This window comes from Stomoxys calcitrans, chromosome 5 (assembly GCF_963082655.1).
Source record: "Stomoxys calcitrans chromosome 5, idStoCalc2.1, whole genome shotgun sequence".
In the NCBI taxonomy this organism is placed as follows: domain Eukaryota; kingdom Metazoa; phylum Arthropoda; class Insecta; order Diptera; family Muscidae; genus Stomoxys; species Stomoxys calcitrans.
In genome coordinates this window covers 33,776,284-33,797,503 of record NC_081556.1, presented here as the reverse complement: position 1 = coordinate 33,797,503, position 21,220 = coordinate 33,776,284, and the positions used below count along the sequence as shown (strand labels likewise).

The following is a 21,220-nucleotide window of genomic DNA, read 5'->3' as shown; positions in this document are numbered from 1 at the left end:
GCGTTCACCTGGAGGGCAACCCATGCCCAAATGAACTTAGGCGAATAATACAATAGTAATATCGGACCAAGAACCTCTGCTAATGTCTTTAAGAACAGTTTGTTGAGAACATGGCTACATGGTTAGGAAAAATTGGAGTGGGATAGTCAATGGAATGTCATATGTATACTACGACGTGCTTGCGGAGTTGCTTGCGCCTCCACCTGTTTGTAACGATGCAGGCTGGTATCGGAGCCGATACAAAGGAATTGCTTTCGGCAATCAATGTTCAACTGATCGTTGGGGCCTAAAGAAGATTGGTGGGATATGGCCAAGCGCAGTACTGTATTTAGTCAAGAAGGATGATATCCCTTCTTGTTTAATGGCACACGCTAGAATACCAAGGATTCCCTCAGAGCTTGAATCCATACTTACGAGACTTAGGGACTGTGAATCCAATCTTTCATGGCCTGGCGACTAATAAATTTTCTGGTATTTAATAAAGTACCTGGAACTGAGTAAAGTACATGTCAGTTAATAAATTAGAATGCACTTAATAAAGTACCTGGCACTTTATTAAGTACTTGTCACTTAATATAGTACCTGGCACATAATAAAGTGCCTGGCACTTAGTAAAGTACCTGCTACTTAATAAAGCATCTGACACTTAAAGAAGTAACGGGTACTTAAAGAAGTAACTGGTACTTAAAGAAGTACCAGGCACTTAAAGAAGTACCAGGCACTTAAAGAAGTACCAGGCACTTAAAGAAGTACCAGGCACTTAAAGAAGTACCTAACACTTAAAGAAGTACCTAACACTTAAAAAAGAAACTGGCGTTTAAAAATTACCTGGAACCTAATAAAGTATACTGTGCTTAAAAATACCTGGAACTTAAAAAGTACCTGGCACTTAACAAAGCACCTGGTACTTAAAGAAATACATGCCGCATAAAATAGTACCTGACATTTAAAAAAGTAACCAAAACTTACAAGTAGCTGACACGTAAAAAAGTACCTGGTACCTAATAAAGTACCTGTTACATAATAAAGTACCTGGTACTTAATAAGGTAATTGGTACTTGATAAAGTACTTGGTACTTAATAAAGTAACTGGTACATAATAAAGTACCTGGTACTTAATAAAGTACCTGGTACTTAATAAAGTACCTGGTACTTAATAAAGTACCTGGTACGTAATAAAGTACCTGGTACTTAATAAAGTACCTGGTACTTAATAAAGTACCTGGTACTTAATAAAGTACCTGGTACTTAATAAAGTACCTGGTACTTAATAAAGTACCTGGTACTTAATAAAGTACCTTGTACTTAATAAAGTACCAGGTACTTAATAAAGTACATGATACTTAATAAAGAACCTGATACTTAATAAAATACCGGGTTCTAAATAAAGTATGTAAATCGGCGGAACTTGTCAAGACTGATAAAAGTACTGACGGGCCACAAGCCTATAGGGAAAATTGCAAAGAGACTAAAACTTCCATACAAAGACCATTGCCGCAGTTGTGAACATAAGGAAGAGGAGATTCTGCTCTTGTCCAGCGCTGAAGAAATGTAAACTTAGAATCATAAGTCGTTCTTTCGCAGCCTTGTCAGTACAATGAAGTAAGGTCTAGGTGACCTGGTAAGATTTCTTGACCTTTCAGTCTCGATATAACCACATTCAGAAAAAACGAGAAATTAGCCTTCAAGCGTGTTGTGCTTTAACCATCCATCCAAAGGTCTCTTCCCTCAAGTCTTCTCCTATTGCCACTTCATTACACCACGAGTTACTATTGACTGATTTATTGTCCATACCTCAGTTGTACTCAGGCATTCCTGCTTGTTTCATAGGTTTCTTGGGGGAGAAGTTTTTTGGTCATATGAACCAATTTCTCCATTTTTTGTCTTAAGAATACAGAAGGAGCAAATTTCGCCAACGTTATATCCTTGATTTTTATACCCTACACCACTACTGTGGCACGGGGTATTATAACATAGTGAATTAGTTTGTAACACCCAAATGGAAGAGAGATAGACCCATTGATAAGTATACCGATCGACTCAGAATCACTTAATGATTCGATTTAGCTATGTCCGTCTGTCTGTCTGTCCGTCCGTCTGCCTGTCCGTCTGTCCATGTTAATTTGTGTACAAAGTACAGGTCGCAGTTTTCATCCGATCGTCTTAAAATTTGGTACAGCCATGTTTTTCGGCCTACAGACGAAGCCTATTGAAATTGGAAAAACGCGGTTCAGATCTGGATATAGCTCCCATATATATATTCGTCCGATTTTCAGTAATAATGCAATAAAATAGTCATTTGTTAACCGATTCTCTCGAAATTTGGCAGGAAGGATTTTTTTACGACTGTCGACATTATTGGTGAATTTCATGGAAATCGAATCAGATTTAGATATAGCTCTTATATATATATTGGGTTGCCCAAAAAGTAATTGCGGATTTTTCATATAGTCGGCGTTGACAAATTTTTTCACAGCTTGTGACTCTGTAATTGCATTCTTTCTTCTGTCAGTTATTAGCTGTTACTTTTAGCTTGCTTTAAAAAAAAAGTGTAAAAAAGTATATTTGATTAAAGTTCATTCTAAGTTTTATTAAAAATGCATTTACTTTCTTTTAAAAAATCCGCAATTACTTTTTGGGCAACCCAATATATCGCCCGATTTTCATTCCTAGAGCCATTGCAAGCCCATTTATTGACCAATCTTGGCAAAATATTGCACAACGCTTTCCTCGATGACTATCACAATATACATAGAGTTTGGTCAAAATCGGTTGAGATTTAGATATAGCTACCATATATATGTTCTTCCGATTTCCAGTAATATTGCAATAAAATTGTTTTTTGTTAACCGATTTTCTCGAAATCTTTTGTTAACCGATTTTCTCTTGACTCTGAATATTACTGATGAATTTTATGGAAATCGATTCAGTTTAAGATATAGCTCTCATATATACATTTGGCCGGATTTTAACTTCTAGAGTCACAGCAAGCGCATTTATTGATCCATCTTGCCAAAATTGTGCAAAACGCTTTCCTCGACGACTGCCACAGTATCTGAGAAGTTTGGTCGAAATCGGTTCAGATTTAGATATAGCTCTCATATATATGTTCGCCCGATTTTGAGAAATATTGCAAAAAATTTATCATTTGTTATCGGATTCTGTCGAAATTTTGCAGGAGTGATTTTCTTATGACTCTCAATATTACTGGTGAATTTTATGGAAATTGGTTTAGATTTAGATATAGCTGTCATATATGTATATCGCCCGATTTTCACTTTAAGAGCCACTGCAAGTGTTCAGAATTAAATATAGCTCCCATATATACAGCGGTCAAAAAAAGTATTCATCATTCAATGTTTTTTTTTTAATAAGTCTACAAAAGACAATTGGAATAAAAACATATTAAACTAATGATGCAGTAGTGCTTGTGTGATATATATGTACACAATTTCATTGTTTTTAAAGAAAAAAATAGTATTTATTGGAACAAAAAGGGCCATTTTACAGCTGAACACAAAAAATTAAACAAAAAAAGTATTCATCATTGCAAAAAAACAAAAAAATAAATAACATAATTTAAAAAAATTAATACTTTGTTATTCGACCACCGCGTCTTATAACTTCTTTTAAACGGTTTGACATCGATTGGACTAATTTAGCGGTTATATTTTGGTCTATATTAGTCCATTCCTCCATTATCACCTGTTGCATTTGACTCTTGCTCGAAAAATTGCGCGTTCTCAATTTGCGTTCGAGATGTTCCCAAAGATGTTCAATTGGGTTCAAGTCGGGACTTTGAGGAGGAGTTTTAATGACTTTGGGGCAGTTATACAGCATCCACATCTTGGTATTTAAAGCAGAATGTTTGGGGTCATTATCTTGATAATATTGAAAGTTATTACCAAGCCCAAGTTTTACAGCACTATCTTTTAAATTCCTCTTTAAAATGTCAATGTAATACTTATGATCCATTACTCCATTAATAATTTCAAGATTTCCCGCTCCTGAAGCCGCCAAACACCCCCAAACCATTAAACCACCTCCACCATGTTTTACAGTAGCAACTGTGTTTCGTTCTTCAAGCTCTGTATTTGGTTTTCTGTACACTATGACCTTTCCATCGCACCCAAAAAGATTAAACTTGATCTCGTCTGCAAAAATGACTGTTTTCCAAAATGATTCGGGCTGTTTTACATACATTTTTGCGAAGTTTAGCCTATTCACTCGGTTTATTTTATTTATAAAGGGCTTCTTACGTGCAGTTCTTCCTCTGTAACTATGCCTTTTGAGTGTATTTCGAATTGTTTGTGTAGTAACTTCCTTCCCTAAATATTCCATAGTGTTTTTACGAAGAATGGTCGCATTTGTCTTCGGAGTTTTCTGAACTTGCCGCACTAGCCAACGCACATCTCCAACTGAAAGTGCTTTTGGTCGACCAGATCTTGGTTTATTGTCAACAGTTTTCGTTTCTGTCCACTTTCTGATGATGGATTGTATAGTAGATCGTGGTCTATTTAATATTTCACTGATAGTTTTTTGAGTTAAACCATTCCTGTGGTGTTTTATTATCAAAACTTTTACCTCATCAGAAACCTCGTTTTGCTTACCACCCATTTTGACAAAAACTATATTTTCAATGAAATTAAATATTTGCTGTCAAGGGCAAAGCCTCCTTTACTAAATAAAACAGAAAAGGGGGATTCCCAAATAATATTTGAATTTGACTTTGATGATAGCACATCAATGATGAATACTTTTTTTGTTCTGTTTTTGGTGTTATTATATAAAATTGCATTTTTTGCGCTAATTAAATTTATTTTTTGAATTTATTTTAAAACATATTACGAAAAATAAACTATTGCATAAAACTGCATTATTTGTTTACTTTAAATTTTCTTCAATTACCCAAAATAAGTGAATTTATTATCAATTTTGCTAATGATGAATACTTTTTTTGACCGCTGTATGTTCGTCTGATTTTGGGTAATTTGCCATAATGTTGTCATTTGTCAACCGTAGTTTTTACAGTTTGAACATATTTGCTCTCCGAGGTCCATCAAAATTGGTTCAGAATTGGATATAGGTTCCACATTGTACTTATAGGGTAGGTGTAGGGTATTATACAGTCGGCACCGCCCGACATTTTCCCTTCCTTACTGGTTTTCAAATTATGAGTTGGAGATACAGAATATTCTACTGACCTGAGGCTCTAAGATTCTCTTAACAGGCGTCTTATGATTGCTGTGTAAGTACTTAACCCCACTCCTGGCTTAAAATCCTAACGTCAATATCAAGAAACCTTGAGCCCTGAGCAAAACAGACAACATTTCCCAAATATTTCTTGTATGTTAAACTTCTCCATAGGAGGTATGATTTGGCCAAGTTTTTATTTTCAAATATTTTGTAGGGTATTTTATTACCAAAGCTCTCCGCTTTGCCATTGGATCTGCACACATCGTACGTTTGTTTAATTTTTTAATATATGTCAGACAAACAAAATTATATCAAAAACTTGACATGAGTCTATGAATCACTTTGGATTCGTGCAAAACATATTTATTGGCAAAGCAAAAAAAAAACGACTTTAAACGGAGAAAAAACCCTGAACCAGACTTCATGTTAGACAAATGTTGCTTTGTTTTAATTTAATTTTTTTTCTGTTATTTTTTGCCATTTTTGCCATTTTTTTGGCTTGATGATTTTCCCACGTCATAGACAAAACATAACTCATTGTTAACACTATATCATATTTCTATAACTTCGTTTACACCTTTAATTTAATTTTTAAAATGGGAAACAAAAAACCAGATAAAATAAATCTCAAATGATAAATGTGGAGACCATACACATGAAAAGAAGGAGAAAAATGAAGAACACAAAATGGAAATGAAGATAAACTCACAGATGATAATGGTGAAGATGATGGTGATCCAGCGAACAAGAAATCATTTTTATTATTAGAGTAGTGATTGCTATGAACATCCATGATTACTTAATGAACTAATAAAACTTGCTTTAGCTCAAAATTAGCATCTCTCAACCAGAGATATATAACCAATTTATGCTCGGCCATTGTAGTTTCGTAGAGTCTCAAGAAACTTTTTGTGCGAATAACATTGTACGCTAAAGAGATTCACACATAATTAGTGATAGGGGAGGCCAATACACAAAAATCGCTTTTGCTAATGTTTGGCTAATTTCATTCCATATTCATGACATTGATTATGTGAAGAAAAAACAAACAATTTTTGGATTTATGACCACAAAATCGTCGTAATTTGGATCAAACGACGGAATTGTTTTGCATTAAAGAAATTTTATGTATTTTAAATAGCATTTAGTTTGAAAATTTAAAGCGGCGCCTTTTCTTCTCAAAAACTTTTCAACGGAGCAGAAATCTATTAAAAATTTTAATGAAGATCATTGTTATGTTCCTAATTAATTAAAAATTTTGTCAAAATTTATCGGCGATTAACAGGGAAGATTTTGTCTAGATATATGTAGATCTTCTTAGATATTTTGGCAATATTAGTGAACAAATGCCTTAGAAGTGAAAATCGGGCGATATACATTTATGACAGTTATATCTATATCTGAACCAATTTTTATGAAATTCTCCAGCAATATTAAGAGTAATAAGAAAATCCTTCCTGCTAAATTTCGAGAGAATCGGTTAGCAAATGAACACTTTATTGCAATATTTCTCAAAATCGGACGAACATATATAGCGGAGCTATATCTAAATCTGAACCGATTTCGACCAAACTTTATAGATATCTGTGGTAGTCTTCGAGGAAAGCGTTGTACAAAATTTTGGGAAGATTGGTCAATAAATGCGATTGCAGTGGCTGTAGGAGTGAAAATCTGGCGATATGTATACAGAGAGCTATATCCAAATCCGAACCGATTTCTATGAAATTCACCAATAATGTCGAGAGTCATAAGAATATCATTATTGACAAATTTCGAGAGAATCGGTTAACAATTGACCACTTTATTGAAATATTACTCAAAATCGGACGAACATATACATGGGAGCTATATCTAAATCTGCACCGATTTCGACCAGTCGATTGTGAAAGTCGTCGAGAAAAGCGTTGTACTAAATTTTGGGAAGATTGGTGAATAAATGCAATTGCAGTGGCTCTAGGAGTGAAAATCGGGCGATATATATATATGAGAGCTATAACTAAATCTGAACCAATTTCTATGAAATTCACCAATAATGTCGAGAGTCATAAGAATACACTTCCTACCAAACTTCGAGATAATCGGTTAACAAATGACCATTTTATTGCTGTATTACTGCAAATAGGACGAACATATATATTTGGGAGCTATATCCAAATCTGAATCGGTTTTTTCCAATTTCAATAGGTTTCGTCTCTAGGTCGAAAAACATGTCCGTATCAAATTTGAAGACGATCGGATGAAAATTGCGACCTATAGTTTGTACACAAATCAACATGGGCAGACGGACAGACAGATAGACGGACATAGCTAAATCGAATCAGAAATTGATTCTGAGTCGATCGGTATCAATGGGTCCCTCACTCTTCCTTTTGGGTGTTACAAACAAATGCACTAAGTTATAATACCCTGTACCACAGTAGTGGTGTAGGATATAAAAAGCATTTAAAAATGTACAAGGGTGAGTTAAAAACAAATAAAAGCGTGCTAAGTTCGGCCGGGCCGAATCTTATATACCCTCCACCATGGATCGCATTTGTCGAGTTCTTTTCCCGGCATCTCTTCTTAGGCAAAAAAAGGATATAAGAAAAGATTTGCTCTGCTATTAGAGCGATATCAAGATATGGTCCGGTTTGGACCACAATTAAATTATATGTTGGAGACCTGTGTAAAATGTCAGCCAATTTGAATAAGAATTGCACCCTTTGGGGGCTCAAGAAGTAAAATAGAGAGATCGATTTATATGGCAGCTGTATCGGGCTATAGACCGAATCAGACCATAATAAACACGTATTCAACATACGTGGTCATGAAAGAATACGTCGTAAAAAATTTCAGGCAAATCGGATAATAATGGCGACCTCTAAAGGCTCAGAAGTCAAGATCCCAAATTGATTTATATGGCAGCTATATCACGTTATAAACCGATTTGAACCTTGTTTGACACAGTTGTTGAAAGTAAGAATAAAATACGTCTTGCAAAATTTCAGCCAAATCGGATAGGAATTGCGCCCTCTATAAGCTCAAGAAGTCAAGTCCCCAAATCTGTTTATATAACAGCTATATCAGGTTATGAACCGATTTAAACCATACTTGGCACAGTTGTTGGATATTATAACAAAACACCTCGTGCAAAATTTCATTCCAATCGGATAAGGATTGCGCACTCTAGAGGCTCAAGAAGTCAAGACCCAAAATCGGTTTATATGGCAGCTTTATTAAGTTATGGGCCGATTTGAATCATACTTGGCACAGTTATTGGATATGATAACAAAACACGTCGTGCAAAATTTCATTCCAATCGGATAAGAATTGCGCACTCCAGTGGCTCAAGAAGTCAAGACCCAAGGTCGGTTTATATGGCAGCTATATCAAAACATGGACCGATATGGCCCATTTACAATACCAAACGACCTACACTTATAAGAAGTATTTGTGCAAAATTTCAAGCGGCTAGCTTTACTCTTTCGGAAGTTAGCGTGCTTTCGACAGACAGACGGACGGACATGGCTAGATCGACATAAAATGTCGCGACGATCAAGAATATATTGTATATACTTTATGGGGTCTTCGACGAATATTTCGAGAAGTTACAAACAGAATGACGAAATTAGTATACCCTCATCCTATGGTGAAGGGTATAACAACTTAGAAAAAATTCTTCATAGAATTCTGTAACTTCTCGGAAGATATATCTGAGGCTTCTAGACTATAGAAGATGTTATACTCCTAACTTCGTAAAGTGGTGTACATGTGGAAGGCATAGAATGTATGGACGAAAAGGTGGGCAATAGATAACAATCGTTATCTACATAAAAATGTAAGAAGTTTTGTCCAAGAAACCATGGGTCTAAAATAAAAATCGAGCTGCCGGATTTTAACGACAGAATCGAAAGATTGCTAATTATTGGCCAAAAACCCCAAAGTATCTCGTTGAAACCGAAAGTTTGATTTTTCACCCATGGCTTCATTGGCCAAATTCCTAAGAATAGGCCGTTTATTGAAAAAAGTCGATGCCCTTCTAAATTGATATGCCTTCTATATATGTGTAGTTTAGGGGAAGTTTAGATGAGGCGTGCCTGAAACACTTGGTCATAAAACAGATATCAGTTTTAAGCCCCTTACTGCCATAATCCACAAATGTGTTCACTTTAGGGGGTATCTAGGGTGGGGCTGCCACCCACGCACTTATTCCCTCTTAAATTTCTTTTATTTTAGCCCCAAATAGCCATTGGTTTAGGGGGAGTTTATGGGATGAAACGACCCCCAAGCACTTGGCCTCAAAATTGGATATCAAATTCGTTTTTTACTATTAACCGATTTAGTTTAACCGTTTAATGTCAAGCATTTTGAAGGTGGCTATAAAGATATTCAGGGAAACTGGATCTTTTTATTACTGTTCTATTCTATCCTGATCGGCCTTTGTATATTATTTTTAATTCCTTTTTTTTTGGTGTGTGGTGAGGTGCTTCAGATGCCAAGGAATAAATTTGTATATTCTAACTCTACTTTTAAATACCTTCCATTTGATACCCATTTTGCCCAATGCGGTGAGAGTCCTGTTGAAGGGTTTTTGGGGGTGGGGAAGCCACCAAACACTTTAGGCGAAATTTGTATACCAAATTTTGTACTCTACTCTTAAATGCCTTTGATTTGATACCCATATTTCCCCAATCAGTAAACATGTCCGTCCGGGTGGGTTTTGGGATGGGGCGTCCCCTCAGGTTATTTGATCCAAAAATGTTATGCCAATTTCGTTTAATTTGTTTTTGGGGTACCATAACGTAGCATACAAAATTTCGCTTAAATCGGTGCTCGCATCTCTAGCATCTCTCAAGATCTAGCGCTTTTGACAATTGGAGTATGTACATTTCTGTGTAAATTTTTGAGTCTATACGGAACAGACAAACAAACGAACAAACAAAACGCAACGCAACATCTCCGGTCGCGATCAGCTTCATCCAATCTACCAATCGGTGGTTGAAAGATTCGAATTATAGCCCCTTAGTCTCCCACGTATGGATTAAGGATCTGAAGGAATCCTTGGTATTCAAGCGTGTGCTATTGGCCAAAAAGGAATATCTTCCTTCTTGACTAAATCCAGTGCTGCGCTTGGTCACATCTCGCCAATCTTCTTTAGGGCGCAATGAGACATCTCAATTGAGAGTTGATCGGAGTATAAAGATGTCAGTTCATTGACTAGCCCACTCCAATTGTTCCTGTTCTTCTCTCTTGTCGACAACTACCATCACCAATCTGTCCTTAGCGAAATTAGCAAAGGTCCTTGGACCCATATTACTATTGTTCGCCTTAGTTATTTTGAGGGATGCCCCCCAGGTGACCACAGATTTTTGGTTGACTGCGGTGGCGTTTCCGAATCTGGCCGTTTTGCCTTTGGTGTAGGCCGGTGCGGGGAATTTTCGAGCCCTATTAAGTGGCCTCTCTATTTATAGGTGGGAGTTTTAGGATCATTCGCACCAAGCCTGTCAATAAACCTGGAAACAATGCGCCTTCTATTATTTAAACCTCTTAAAGAGCGCATTGATTTGCTCAAGAAAGCCGATGGCCTAGGCAAATTGTAGACACGCGAAGAAAAAATAGGTTGAGCCTTGTCTTTAGGACTCGAACCAAATGTCTTCGTCAAAAGCCCATGCTGACCAGTCATCTGTCGGCTAGTAGAGCCAGGCGCAACCGCTCCACCAGTCGAGGTCTCAGTAACAGACAACATGCCACGGCTTGATACCACCACCGCAGTTGTTGGGTCTTTGGGGTCCATTTTAAGCCTACTCCGGGGCTCTAGATCTGCTGCTCCACTGGAAACAGACGCAGATCATCAACTGGCATACTCAGTTTCCACAAAACTTGATAAAATTTAAGCTTTTTACTTTCAACTACATAAAAAATCTTTCTGCAAGGCACCTATCTAGTAATTCTTTAGTCAATAGCATTATTCGTTCGTTTTGTTAATTTTCATGTTTGCACTCCTTTACAGCTCTGCCTTATAATGAAGAGTTTCAGTAGATATTGATTTCGCACATTGTCTCATGATGCTACCCAACAATTGGTGTTTATTTTAAAAATCAAACGTTCACACAAGTCGCGAAAAAAAAATCATTTAAAATGTTTATTTTTAAAGTTACTTAACATTCATTTGAGACAAAAATTTGAGCTGATTTTCAACTTCATCACAGCCGTAACAGCTCACACAACAAAACCAAATAAAAAATGGATACATTTCGGCATAAGTTGAAACGACACTTAAGATACATTTGCCAATTGACAATTGATGTGAATTAAATGTGAGGACATCAACAGTATTTGATGCGAAAAATAAATAAAAACAAAAAAAAATAAATAATTAAGTGCAATGATTTTGGCGTACCGTAGACTGAGCTAAATGTAGAAAAATTGAAAATTGATGGAAGTAAAATATGTGTGAAAAAATGCAAATTTGCAAATGAACATTTAATTAAAGAACAACAGGGATACTTTAAGTTTGCCAATATGTACTCCAAAAATTTCGATTTTAATAAAAATTCTTAATATTTTAAGAAAATATTCATATCTACAAACGTTTTATCAAAATTTTCATGAAAATTTTACCTGAAGAGGTCTATTTCTTTGCTGTAGTGAGCTAGAATAAAAGTCTTACTCATTGTGGCCGTTACATAGAAAAAATAAAAATTGATTTCAATTACGAAATTAATTAATCCAATTAAATTTTTAATTGAAGCTGATTCAACAACGAAAATGATATCATTAATCACAGTTCTTGAAAAAGGTGATTGAAAAAATTCCAAAAAAAAACTGCATATTCAATTGAAAATGATTAAAAATATTTGAAATTTCAAATTTAATTGATGCAACACAATAAATGATTTTTGTTTAAATTTTCAATTAACTTTTTAATTGATATCAATAAAACTATTGAAATTTTCGAAATATACAATTAATTTTTTAATTGGATCAATTAACGTCAAACGTTTTCGATTCCATAAAAAATCAGTAAGGAAGGGCAAAAGGCGGGTGGTGCCGACTATATAACACCCTACACCTGCCCTATAAGTACAATGTGCGAGGTATATCTAATTCTGAAGCAATTTTAATGGACTTCGGCGGATGTTTTCTGATGTGTTATTAAATAAACTAAACGATTTCGAGTAAACTACTCAGATATTGTGGAAGTCGTCGAGGAAAGTGTTGTGCAAAATTTTGGCTAGATTGGCAACAAATGCGCTTGCAATGGCTCTTGAAATGAAAATCGGGCGATACACATATATGACAGCTATATCTAAATCTGAACGGATTTCTATGAAATTCGCCAGTAATGTCGAAGGTCAAGAGAAAACCCTACCTGCTAATTTTCGAGAGAATCGATTAACAAATTACCATTTTATTGCATTATTACTGCACATCGCACGAACATATATAGGGAAGCTATATCCAAATCTGAACCGATTTTTCCAATTTCAATGGGCTTCGTCTCTGGGCCGAAAAACAAGACTGGACCAAATTTGAAAACGATCGGATAAAAGGTACGACTTGTACTTGGTACACAAATTAACATGGACAAACATTCGGTCATTTATTATTTGGGACAGTAAGTTTCGTTAGGCCCATCGACATTTTTCTGAAATTTGGTCCAGATCAGTCCAGATTTGGATGTAGCTGCCATATAGACCGATCTCTCAATTTAAGGTTTTAGGCCCATAAAAGGCGCATTTATTGTCCAATGTTGCCGAAATTTGGGACAATCGGTTAGGTTAAGAACCTCAATATACTTCTGCAATATGGCACAGATCGGTCCAAATTTGGATAAAGCTGAAAGTTTTGAGCCCATAAAAGGCGCATTTATTGTCCGATTTTGCCAAAATTTGAGACAGTGAGTTGGGTCAGGCCTTTCGATATCCTTCTACAATTTGGTTCAGATCGGTTCAGGTATGGATATAGCTACCATATAGACCGATCCACCGATTTAGGGTCTTAGGTCCATAAAAGCCACAGTTATTATCCGATTTTGCTGAAATTTGGGACATTGACTTGCGTTTGGTCCTTCGACATCTTTCTTCAATTTGGTCCAGATCGGTCCAGATTTGGATATAGCTGTCATGTAGACCGATCCGCCGATTAAGGGTCCTAGGCCCATAAAAGCCACATTTATTTTCCTATTTCGTTGAAATTTGGGACAGTGAGTTGTGTTAGACCCTTCGATATTTTTTTTCAATTTGGTCCAGATCGGTCCATATTTGAATATAGCTGCCATATAGACCGATCTCTCGATTTAAGGTTTTACGCCCATAAAAGCCACATTTATTTTCCTATTTCTCTGAAATTTGGGACAGTGAGTTGTGTTAGGCCATTTGATATCCTTCTCCTTCTATATGGCAGCTATATCCAAATCTGGACCGATCTGGACCAAATTGAAGAAAGATGTCGAAGGACCTGACGAAACTTACTGTCCCAAATAATAAATGACCGAATGAGGTGTTGGGGCCATTAAAAGCTCATTTATTGTCCGATTTCGCCGAAATTTGGGCCATTCGACATCTTTCCGTAATTATCCCAGATTTGGATATAGACCGATTTCTCGATTTAAGGTTTCGCGCCCATAAAAGACGCATTTAGTGTTCGATGTTGCCAAAATGTGGGACAGTGAGTTGGGTTAGGCCCTTCGACATCCTTCTTCAATTTGGCTCAGATCGGTCCATATTTGAATATAGCTGCCATATAGACCGATCTCTCGATTTAAGAATTTAAGGCGCATTTATTGTCTGATTTTGCCAAAATTTGAGACATTGAGTTATGTTAGGCCCTTCGACATCCTTTTTCAATTTGGCCCAGATCGGTCCAGATTTGGATATAGCTGTCATATAGACCAATCTCTCGATTTAAAGTCTTGGCCCAATAAAATGCGCATTTATAATCCGATTTCACTGAAATTTGACACAGTGACTTATGTTAGGCGCATCGACATCCGTGTCGCTTATGGTTCAAACGGCCAACATTTTGTTATTACAATTGAACAATGACTTGTTATACCCTCCACCATAAGATGGGGGGTATACTAATTTCGTCATTCTGTTTGTAACTACTCGAAATATTCGTCTGAGACCCCATAAAGTATATATATTCTTGATCGTCGTGAAATTTTATGTCGATCTAGCCATGTCCGTCCGTCTGTCCGTCCGTCCGTCCGTCCGTCCGTCCGTCCGTCCGTCCGTCCGTCCGTCCGTCTGTCTGTCGAAAGCACGCTAACTTCCGAAGGAGTAAAGCTAGCCGCTTGAAATTTTGCACAAATACTTCTTATTAGTGTAGGTCGGTTGGTATTGTAAATGGGCCATATCGGTCCATGTTTTGATATAGCTGCCATATAAACCGATCTTGGGTCTTGACTTCTTGAGCCTCTAGAGTGCGCAATTCTTATCCGATTGGGATGAAATTTTGCACGACGTGTTTTGTTATGATATCCAACAATTATGCTAAGTATGGTTCAAATCGGTCCATAACCTGATATAGCTGCCATATAAACCGATCAAGGGTCTTGACTTCTTGAGCCTCTAGAGTGCGCAATTCTTATCCGATTGGAATGAAATTTTGCACGACGTGTTTTGTTACGACATCCAACAACTGTGCCAAGTATGGTTCAAATCGGTCTATAACCTGATATAGCTGCCATATAAACCGATATTGGGTCTTGACTTCTTGAGCCTCTAGAGTGCGCAATTCTTATCCGATTGGAATGAAATTTTGCACGACGTGTTTTGTTATGACATCCAACAACTGTGCCAAGTATGGTTGAAATTGATTCATAACCTGATACAGCTGCCATATAAACCGATCTTGGGTCTTGACTTCTTGAGCCTCTAGAGTGTGCAATTCTTATCCGATTGGAATGAAATTTTGCACGACGTGTTTTGTTACGATATCCAACAACTGTGCCAAGTATGGTTGTAATCGGTCCATAACCTGATGTAGCTGTCATATAAACCGATCTGGGGTCTTGACTTCTTGAGCCTCTAGAGGGCGCAATTCTTATCCAATTTGAATGAATTTTGGCACGTAGTATTTTGTTATGATATCCAACAACTGTGCCAAATATGGTTCAAATCGGTTCATAACCTGATATAGCTGTCATATAAACCGATCTGGGATCTTGACTTCTTGAGCCTGTAGAGGTCGCAATTATTATCCGATTTGCCTGAAATTTTGTACGACGGATTCTCTCATGACCATTAACATACGTGTTTATTATGGTCTGAATCGGTTTATAGCCTGATATAGCTCCCATATAAATCGATCTCTCTATTTTACTTCTTGAGCCCACAAAGGGCGCAATTCTTATTCGAATTGGCTGACATTTTACACAGGTCTCCAACATATAATTTAATTGTAGTCCAAACCGGACCATATCTTGATATCGCTCTAATAGCAGAGCAAATCTTTTCTTATATCCTTTTTTTGCCTAAGAAGAGATGCCGGGAAAAGAACTCGACATATGCGATCCATGGTGGAGGGTATATAAGATTCGGCCCGGCCGAACTTAGCACGCTTTTACTTGTTTTTTACTTAAAATACTTTAATTGATTTCCACGAAATAAATTTTGTTAATTTTTTCTTTAAATTCGATTTTCATTATTAAAATTTCAAATATATTTGACTTACCTCCCACATCATGGCCATTGTCCGTGGTGTCCCAAGACCAGCCGTTATAGCGTTTATCCTGATAGTTGTAACTGAGGCCCTTGACCAAATGATTGTTGTTATTTCGATCACTGCTATAGGGAAAACTTCTACCAAATCTCCCTCCTCCAGAGTCATCTCTGAGAGCCGTTTTCTTTCTCTTCATGGAAGTCCTCTCCAAGGTCTTTTCAAAATCGCTGCAAACCTCATCGAGGGCATCCCTTAGAAAGGCTTTTGTTTCAGGTGGACTCATGGGAGGCCTTCGCAAGGGATAAGGAGGATTATCACTTTCAGCACCACGATATGAAGAACAGGTGGAAGAAGCTGTGCCATAGGGTGATTCAGACCTTGGATAGGGTGTGGGTGTGGTGGAGCCAAAACGCGGAACTGAAGAAGATCTGGGTCTAGTGGCCTGATACTGATAGGGGGTGGATGTAAAGGAGGGAGTTCTCTGTAGACTTGTAAAAGGTGAATCTGGCTCATTTTCATGGGGCAACTGAAATGAAAACAAGGGAAAAAAATTATGATATTTTAAAATTTTTTTTTATTATTTATGTACTAGAGAAAGTTGTCTTATGCCCCAACATCATTATAGCTCTCTTTTGATCTTTCAACATGATCACACGGAAACATTTGTTCCCATTAATGTGCCTTGTTTTTAATAAGTTTTGTCACACTTTTGCTTTTGCCATGCTCATTCCATCATTCCCCCATTCCCGTTGAAGTTTTTGTCTGTTGTTCCAACCATGTAATCGTTGCTGCGTCCATTCGTCCATTGGCATGGCTGCCTCTGTACCAGTGTCTCATTTCATTTTCATTCAGCCAAAGATCAAAGTGATGTTCATGTCATCTTTTCTCAATGGGCTTTTGACAGCAAATTGAAGTTTTCTTCATATCCCTAAGATTTCTTCTTCGCCTTAATTGAAATATGACATTTTTGGGAGTGTGAGTTTGTGTTTTCAATTTTTAATGTTGGCTGTTATTGCCTCAAAAGTGTTGATCTTACTTTTATGGTGTAATGAAAATTTTAATGGTTTTTAATGACAGAAAATATCATGCGTAGAAATCTGCCTTGTGCCATGGCTGTGGAGAATTTTATTAATCTTGTTGTGACTTGATTTTGAGAGCTCTGCAGTGTGAAATGAGAATGTGATATAGCGAGGGAATTTCATTTGCAAAATTGGACTTTTTCTTGTAGTATTTTAGGTTTAAATTTAAAAAAAATTTTATCATTTGAATATTTTGATGGTATTTTACGGTAATTTTGAGCTTAGAGAAAATTTCAATGAAATTTTGTTTTGGGAAAATTTTGCTAAAATTTTGTCTTTAGGGAAAATTTTACTAAAATCTTGTATTTACAGGAAATTTCACCGAAATTTTGTCGCTAGGGATATTTTCACTGGAATTTCGACTTTAGGAAAATTTTCACCGGAATTTCGTATATAAGGAAATTTTCAGTGAAATTTGTATAAAAAATTTTACTAAAACTTGTCTTGGGGATTTTTTACTGAAAATTTCTTTTAAGGGGAAAATTTCACTGAAATTTTATCTTAAAGGGAAAATTTAACTAAAATTTTGTCTAAAGGGAAATTTTCACCAGAATTTTGTCGTTAGGGAAATTATAACTGAAATTTATTCTTTGGGAAATTTTACTAAAATTTTGTCTTAAAAGGAAAATTTCACTAAAATTTAACTGAAATTTAGTTTTTAGGGAAATTGTCTTTAATAATTTGTGAAGAGAAATTTTGGTATTAGGGAAATTTTGTCTTCAAGGGAAAATTTTACCGAAATTATGTATTAAGGGAAATTTTCACTGAAATTTTGTTTTTAAGGAAATTATCACTGGAATTTTGCCCTTAGGGAAATTTTCACTGGAATTTCGTCTTCAGGGGAAATTTTACTGAAATTGTGTCTTGAGGGAAATTTTCACTGAAATCTTGTCTTAAGGGAAATTTCCACTGAAATTTAGGGATATTTTCACACAAATTTCGTTTTTAGGGAAATTATCATTGGAATTTGGCCTTTAGGGAAATTTTCACTGGAATTTCGTCTTCAGGGGAAAATTTTACTGAAATTGTAACTTGAGGGAAATTTTCACCAAAATCTTGTCTTACGGGAAATTTTCAATGAAATATTGTCTTTAGGGAAATTATCACTGGAAATTTGCCATTAGGGAAATTTTCACTGGAATTTCGTATTCAGGGGAAAATTTTACTGAATTTGTGTCTTAAGGGAAATTACAAAGAAATTTTGTCTTAAGGGAAATTTTTCACTGGAATTTTGTCCATAGAGAAATTTTCACTTAACTTGTATTGAGGAAAATTTTACTGAATTTTTGTTTTACGGGAAATTTCACCGAAATTTTGTTCTTAGGGAAATTTTCACTGGAATTTTGTATTTAAGGTAATTTTTAGTGAAATTTTATCTTTTTAGAAAATTTTAATTTGTTATTGAAAATTTGTCTTAAGGGGAAACTTTTCACTGAAATGTTGTCTTAAAGGCAACATTTCAATAACATTTCGCCTAAAGGCAAATTTTTACTAAAATTTTGTCTAAAAGGAAATAGTCACAGGAATTTTGTTTTTAGGGAAATTGTAACCGAAATTAAAATTTTTAGGGAAATAGCACTGCAAGTTTGTCATAAGGGAAAAATTTCACAGAAATTTTATCTTAGGGAAAATTTTATTGAAATCTTGTCTTTATGGGAAATTTCACAGATATTTTGTCTTTAGGGAAATTTCCACCAACAATTTGTTTTTAGGAAAATTTTACTGAAATTTTGTCTTAAGAGAAATTTTTTACTTAGGGGAATTATGTCTTCAAGGAAAAATTTTACTGAAATTGTGCCTTAAGGGAAATTTTCACTGAAATTTTGTCTTAAGGGAAATTTGAACTGAAATTTAATTGAAATTTTGTCTATAGGGAAATTTTCATTAATAACTTGTGTTGAGGAAAATTTTACTAAAATTTTGTCTTAAAGAAAATTTTCCTTAAAATGTGTCCTTTGAGAAATGTTCAATGAAAATTTCACTGAAATTTTGTCTTGAGGAAAAATGTCATTAAAATTTTGCCCTTAGGGAAAGTTTCACTCAAACTTAGGAATTTTTTACTAAATTTGGTCTTTAGGAATATTTTTACTGGAATTTTGTATTTAAGGGAGTTTTCACTGAAGTATTGCTTTTAAGGAAATCTTCCATGGACGAGCTCTTTCTGGTTTCCTTTCCATTTTTCGAAACATTATAGCATTAATGGCATGGGTCCAGAAATAGGTTAGGTAAGGTTTAGACTTAGACGTTTTTGTTCTTGGTGATACCAGAGGTATAGGAGAAGGAAGATGCCTTATACTTCATACCGTTGAACTTTAAAAAGCCTAATAACTTGTTCACATCCAGTTAAAGTTTTCAAATGAAATGAGGACCTAAAGTGGAACTCCTTTTGAATGCCAGTGTGGGCTACACGCACAGAAGGTGTTTAGTCTCTTCCTCTTCGATGTCCTCACAGCTTCGGCAAACGTCGTTGCTGGCAACCTTCAGTCTGTCAGCATGTTTTCCAAGTAGACAGTGACCCGTCATGACAGACACAATGACTGAGACGTCTGTTCTAGCCAGCGATAGCAAAGCGGTAGACCACTACAAGTCTAGATTAGGCCACATAGTTTTGGAATGCGCCTTAATGCCCATTTATCATTCGTTGGCCTTCGGGCCTGATACTGAGGGCGGAGATCCGGGCAAGCACGGAATGCGTATGATGGTCTGGTATTAACGCGAGGACGTAGAGGATGGAGAATAGATTGGCCAAAAGGGCAATAGGTACCAGAACGGATTGGTCACGGACAGTCTTGGAGTGTAAGAAACGCCTTCTCTGAGAATTGCTCGATCTCCATCGTTTGGGTGCCGGGCCATCGCATAGTGAGGGAGAATGAAAGAGCAGACAATTTGCCAGAAACTGTAATGGAAACTGTGCATCTACTCAGATCCGGGTAAGACCGCCTCCACATACTCCGATGTGCTTGTGGAATTTCCTAGGTCTCCTCCAGTTTGTGACGATGCAGGCTGGTATCGGGGCCTATACAGACTAATTTTCTTCGGGGATCAAAGCTCAATTGAAATGTATCGTTGTGCGCTTAAAAAGATTGGTGAGATCTGGCCAGGTGCAGCACTAGATTTGATCAAGAAGGAAGATATTCCTTCTCGACCAATGGCGCATGATTGGCTACCAAGGATTCCCTCAGATCCTGAATCGATACTTGGAAGACTAAGGGAATTTAATCCCAATCTTTCAACCACTGACTGGAAGATTGGTAGATTGGATGAGACTGATGGTGACCGGAGACATGCAGTATTCGTACTCAACTCCGTCTGTCTCGCAGACCTCAACAAATCTGAAGGGGTTGTTGGGGAATCAGGAGACGACTCAGCAGTTATTGCTAAACACTTGCCTGAGGAACTATAGACCACATCGCTGAAGTCTGGCAGGAGACTGAAAATCGCCCTGCCATAATCGAGACAGGAGGGGATGGCATCCAAGCGGGACCCGACAAGCCCTGTGTTGGTGGGTCATCCAGTTGAACTGGGCTCAAGGTGTGCACCAGTGGGGAAGTATGGAACTCAAAAAGTACTTCGACAGCATCAGCAAGTGAAGCAGCTAAGGAGGAATAGTCAACACCGCAAGTGTCCACCAGCAGAAGACTGGTTTCACTGCTTTCTCAACTGCCCCTGGGTAAGGAAACTCATCATGACAAGATCGAACGAATCTTGTGAGGATGAACTCCTGGTGGAATCAGAAGACGAGGCTTACACAACAGTGGTGGAAGTTCTGAATCCTGGCTATGATCCGGTTTCTATAGATAAATCTCCACCATTGCAAGGCCACATCGGTGGCACTAAAGGTCCTCCTGATGGCAGGGGGATTTGACGTGGTTTCAGAATCAGCGAACTGAATCTGGTAATAAACAGGGTAGTCAACGAACATAATCGGAATTTGTGGCTGGAACACTTGGAGCAATGTAACTTAGGCACCGGTGTAGGCAAACTGTGGTCTACTGTTAAGTCACTTTCGAACCCCGGTAGACGGGGTGACCGGACCTCAGTCACTTTTGGCGAAATAACCGTGACTGATCCGAAGAGATGTGCCAGGTTGTTCAACCGTCAATTTATTGTGCATCCCGAGAGAGACAGGACAAGGAGGAGGGCCATTCGCCGTATTCGTGGTCTCTGAGCCGATGAACAGCCATCACAATTTACCGTGGGCGAAGTTACGCATGTCATCCGTGGCGCCAAATCATCTAAGGCATTGGGCCCCGACGGAATCTCTACATTGATGTTGAAGAATCTGGATTCACCTGAAG

At 36.9% G+C, this 21,220-nt stretch overlaps 1 protein-coding gene across 1 annotated transcript in view; it reads right to left on the bottom strand.

Moving 5' to 3' along the window:
- Window positions 1-21,220, bottom strand: part of LOC106083656 (KN motif and ankyrin repeat domain-containing protein 2) — an 89,138-nt gene that overhangs the window by 55,824 nt on the left and 12,094 nt on the right. The window contains exon 3 of the mRNA XM_013246803.2: window positions 15,856-16,369. Within this exon, the coding sequence (XP_013102257.2) occupies window positions 15,856-16,369 (514 nt within the window). The remainder of the gene's footprint in view (window positions 1-15,855; window positions 16,370-21,220) is intronic.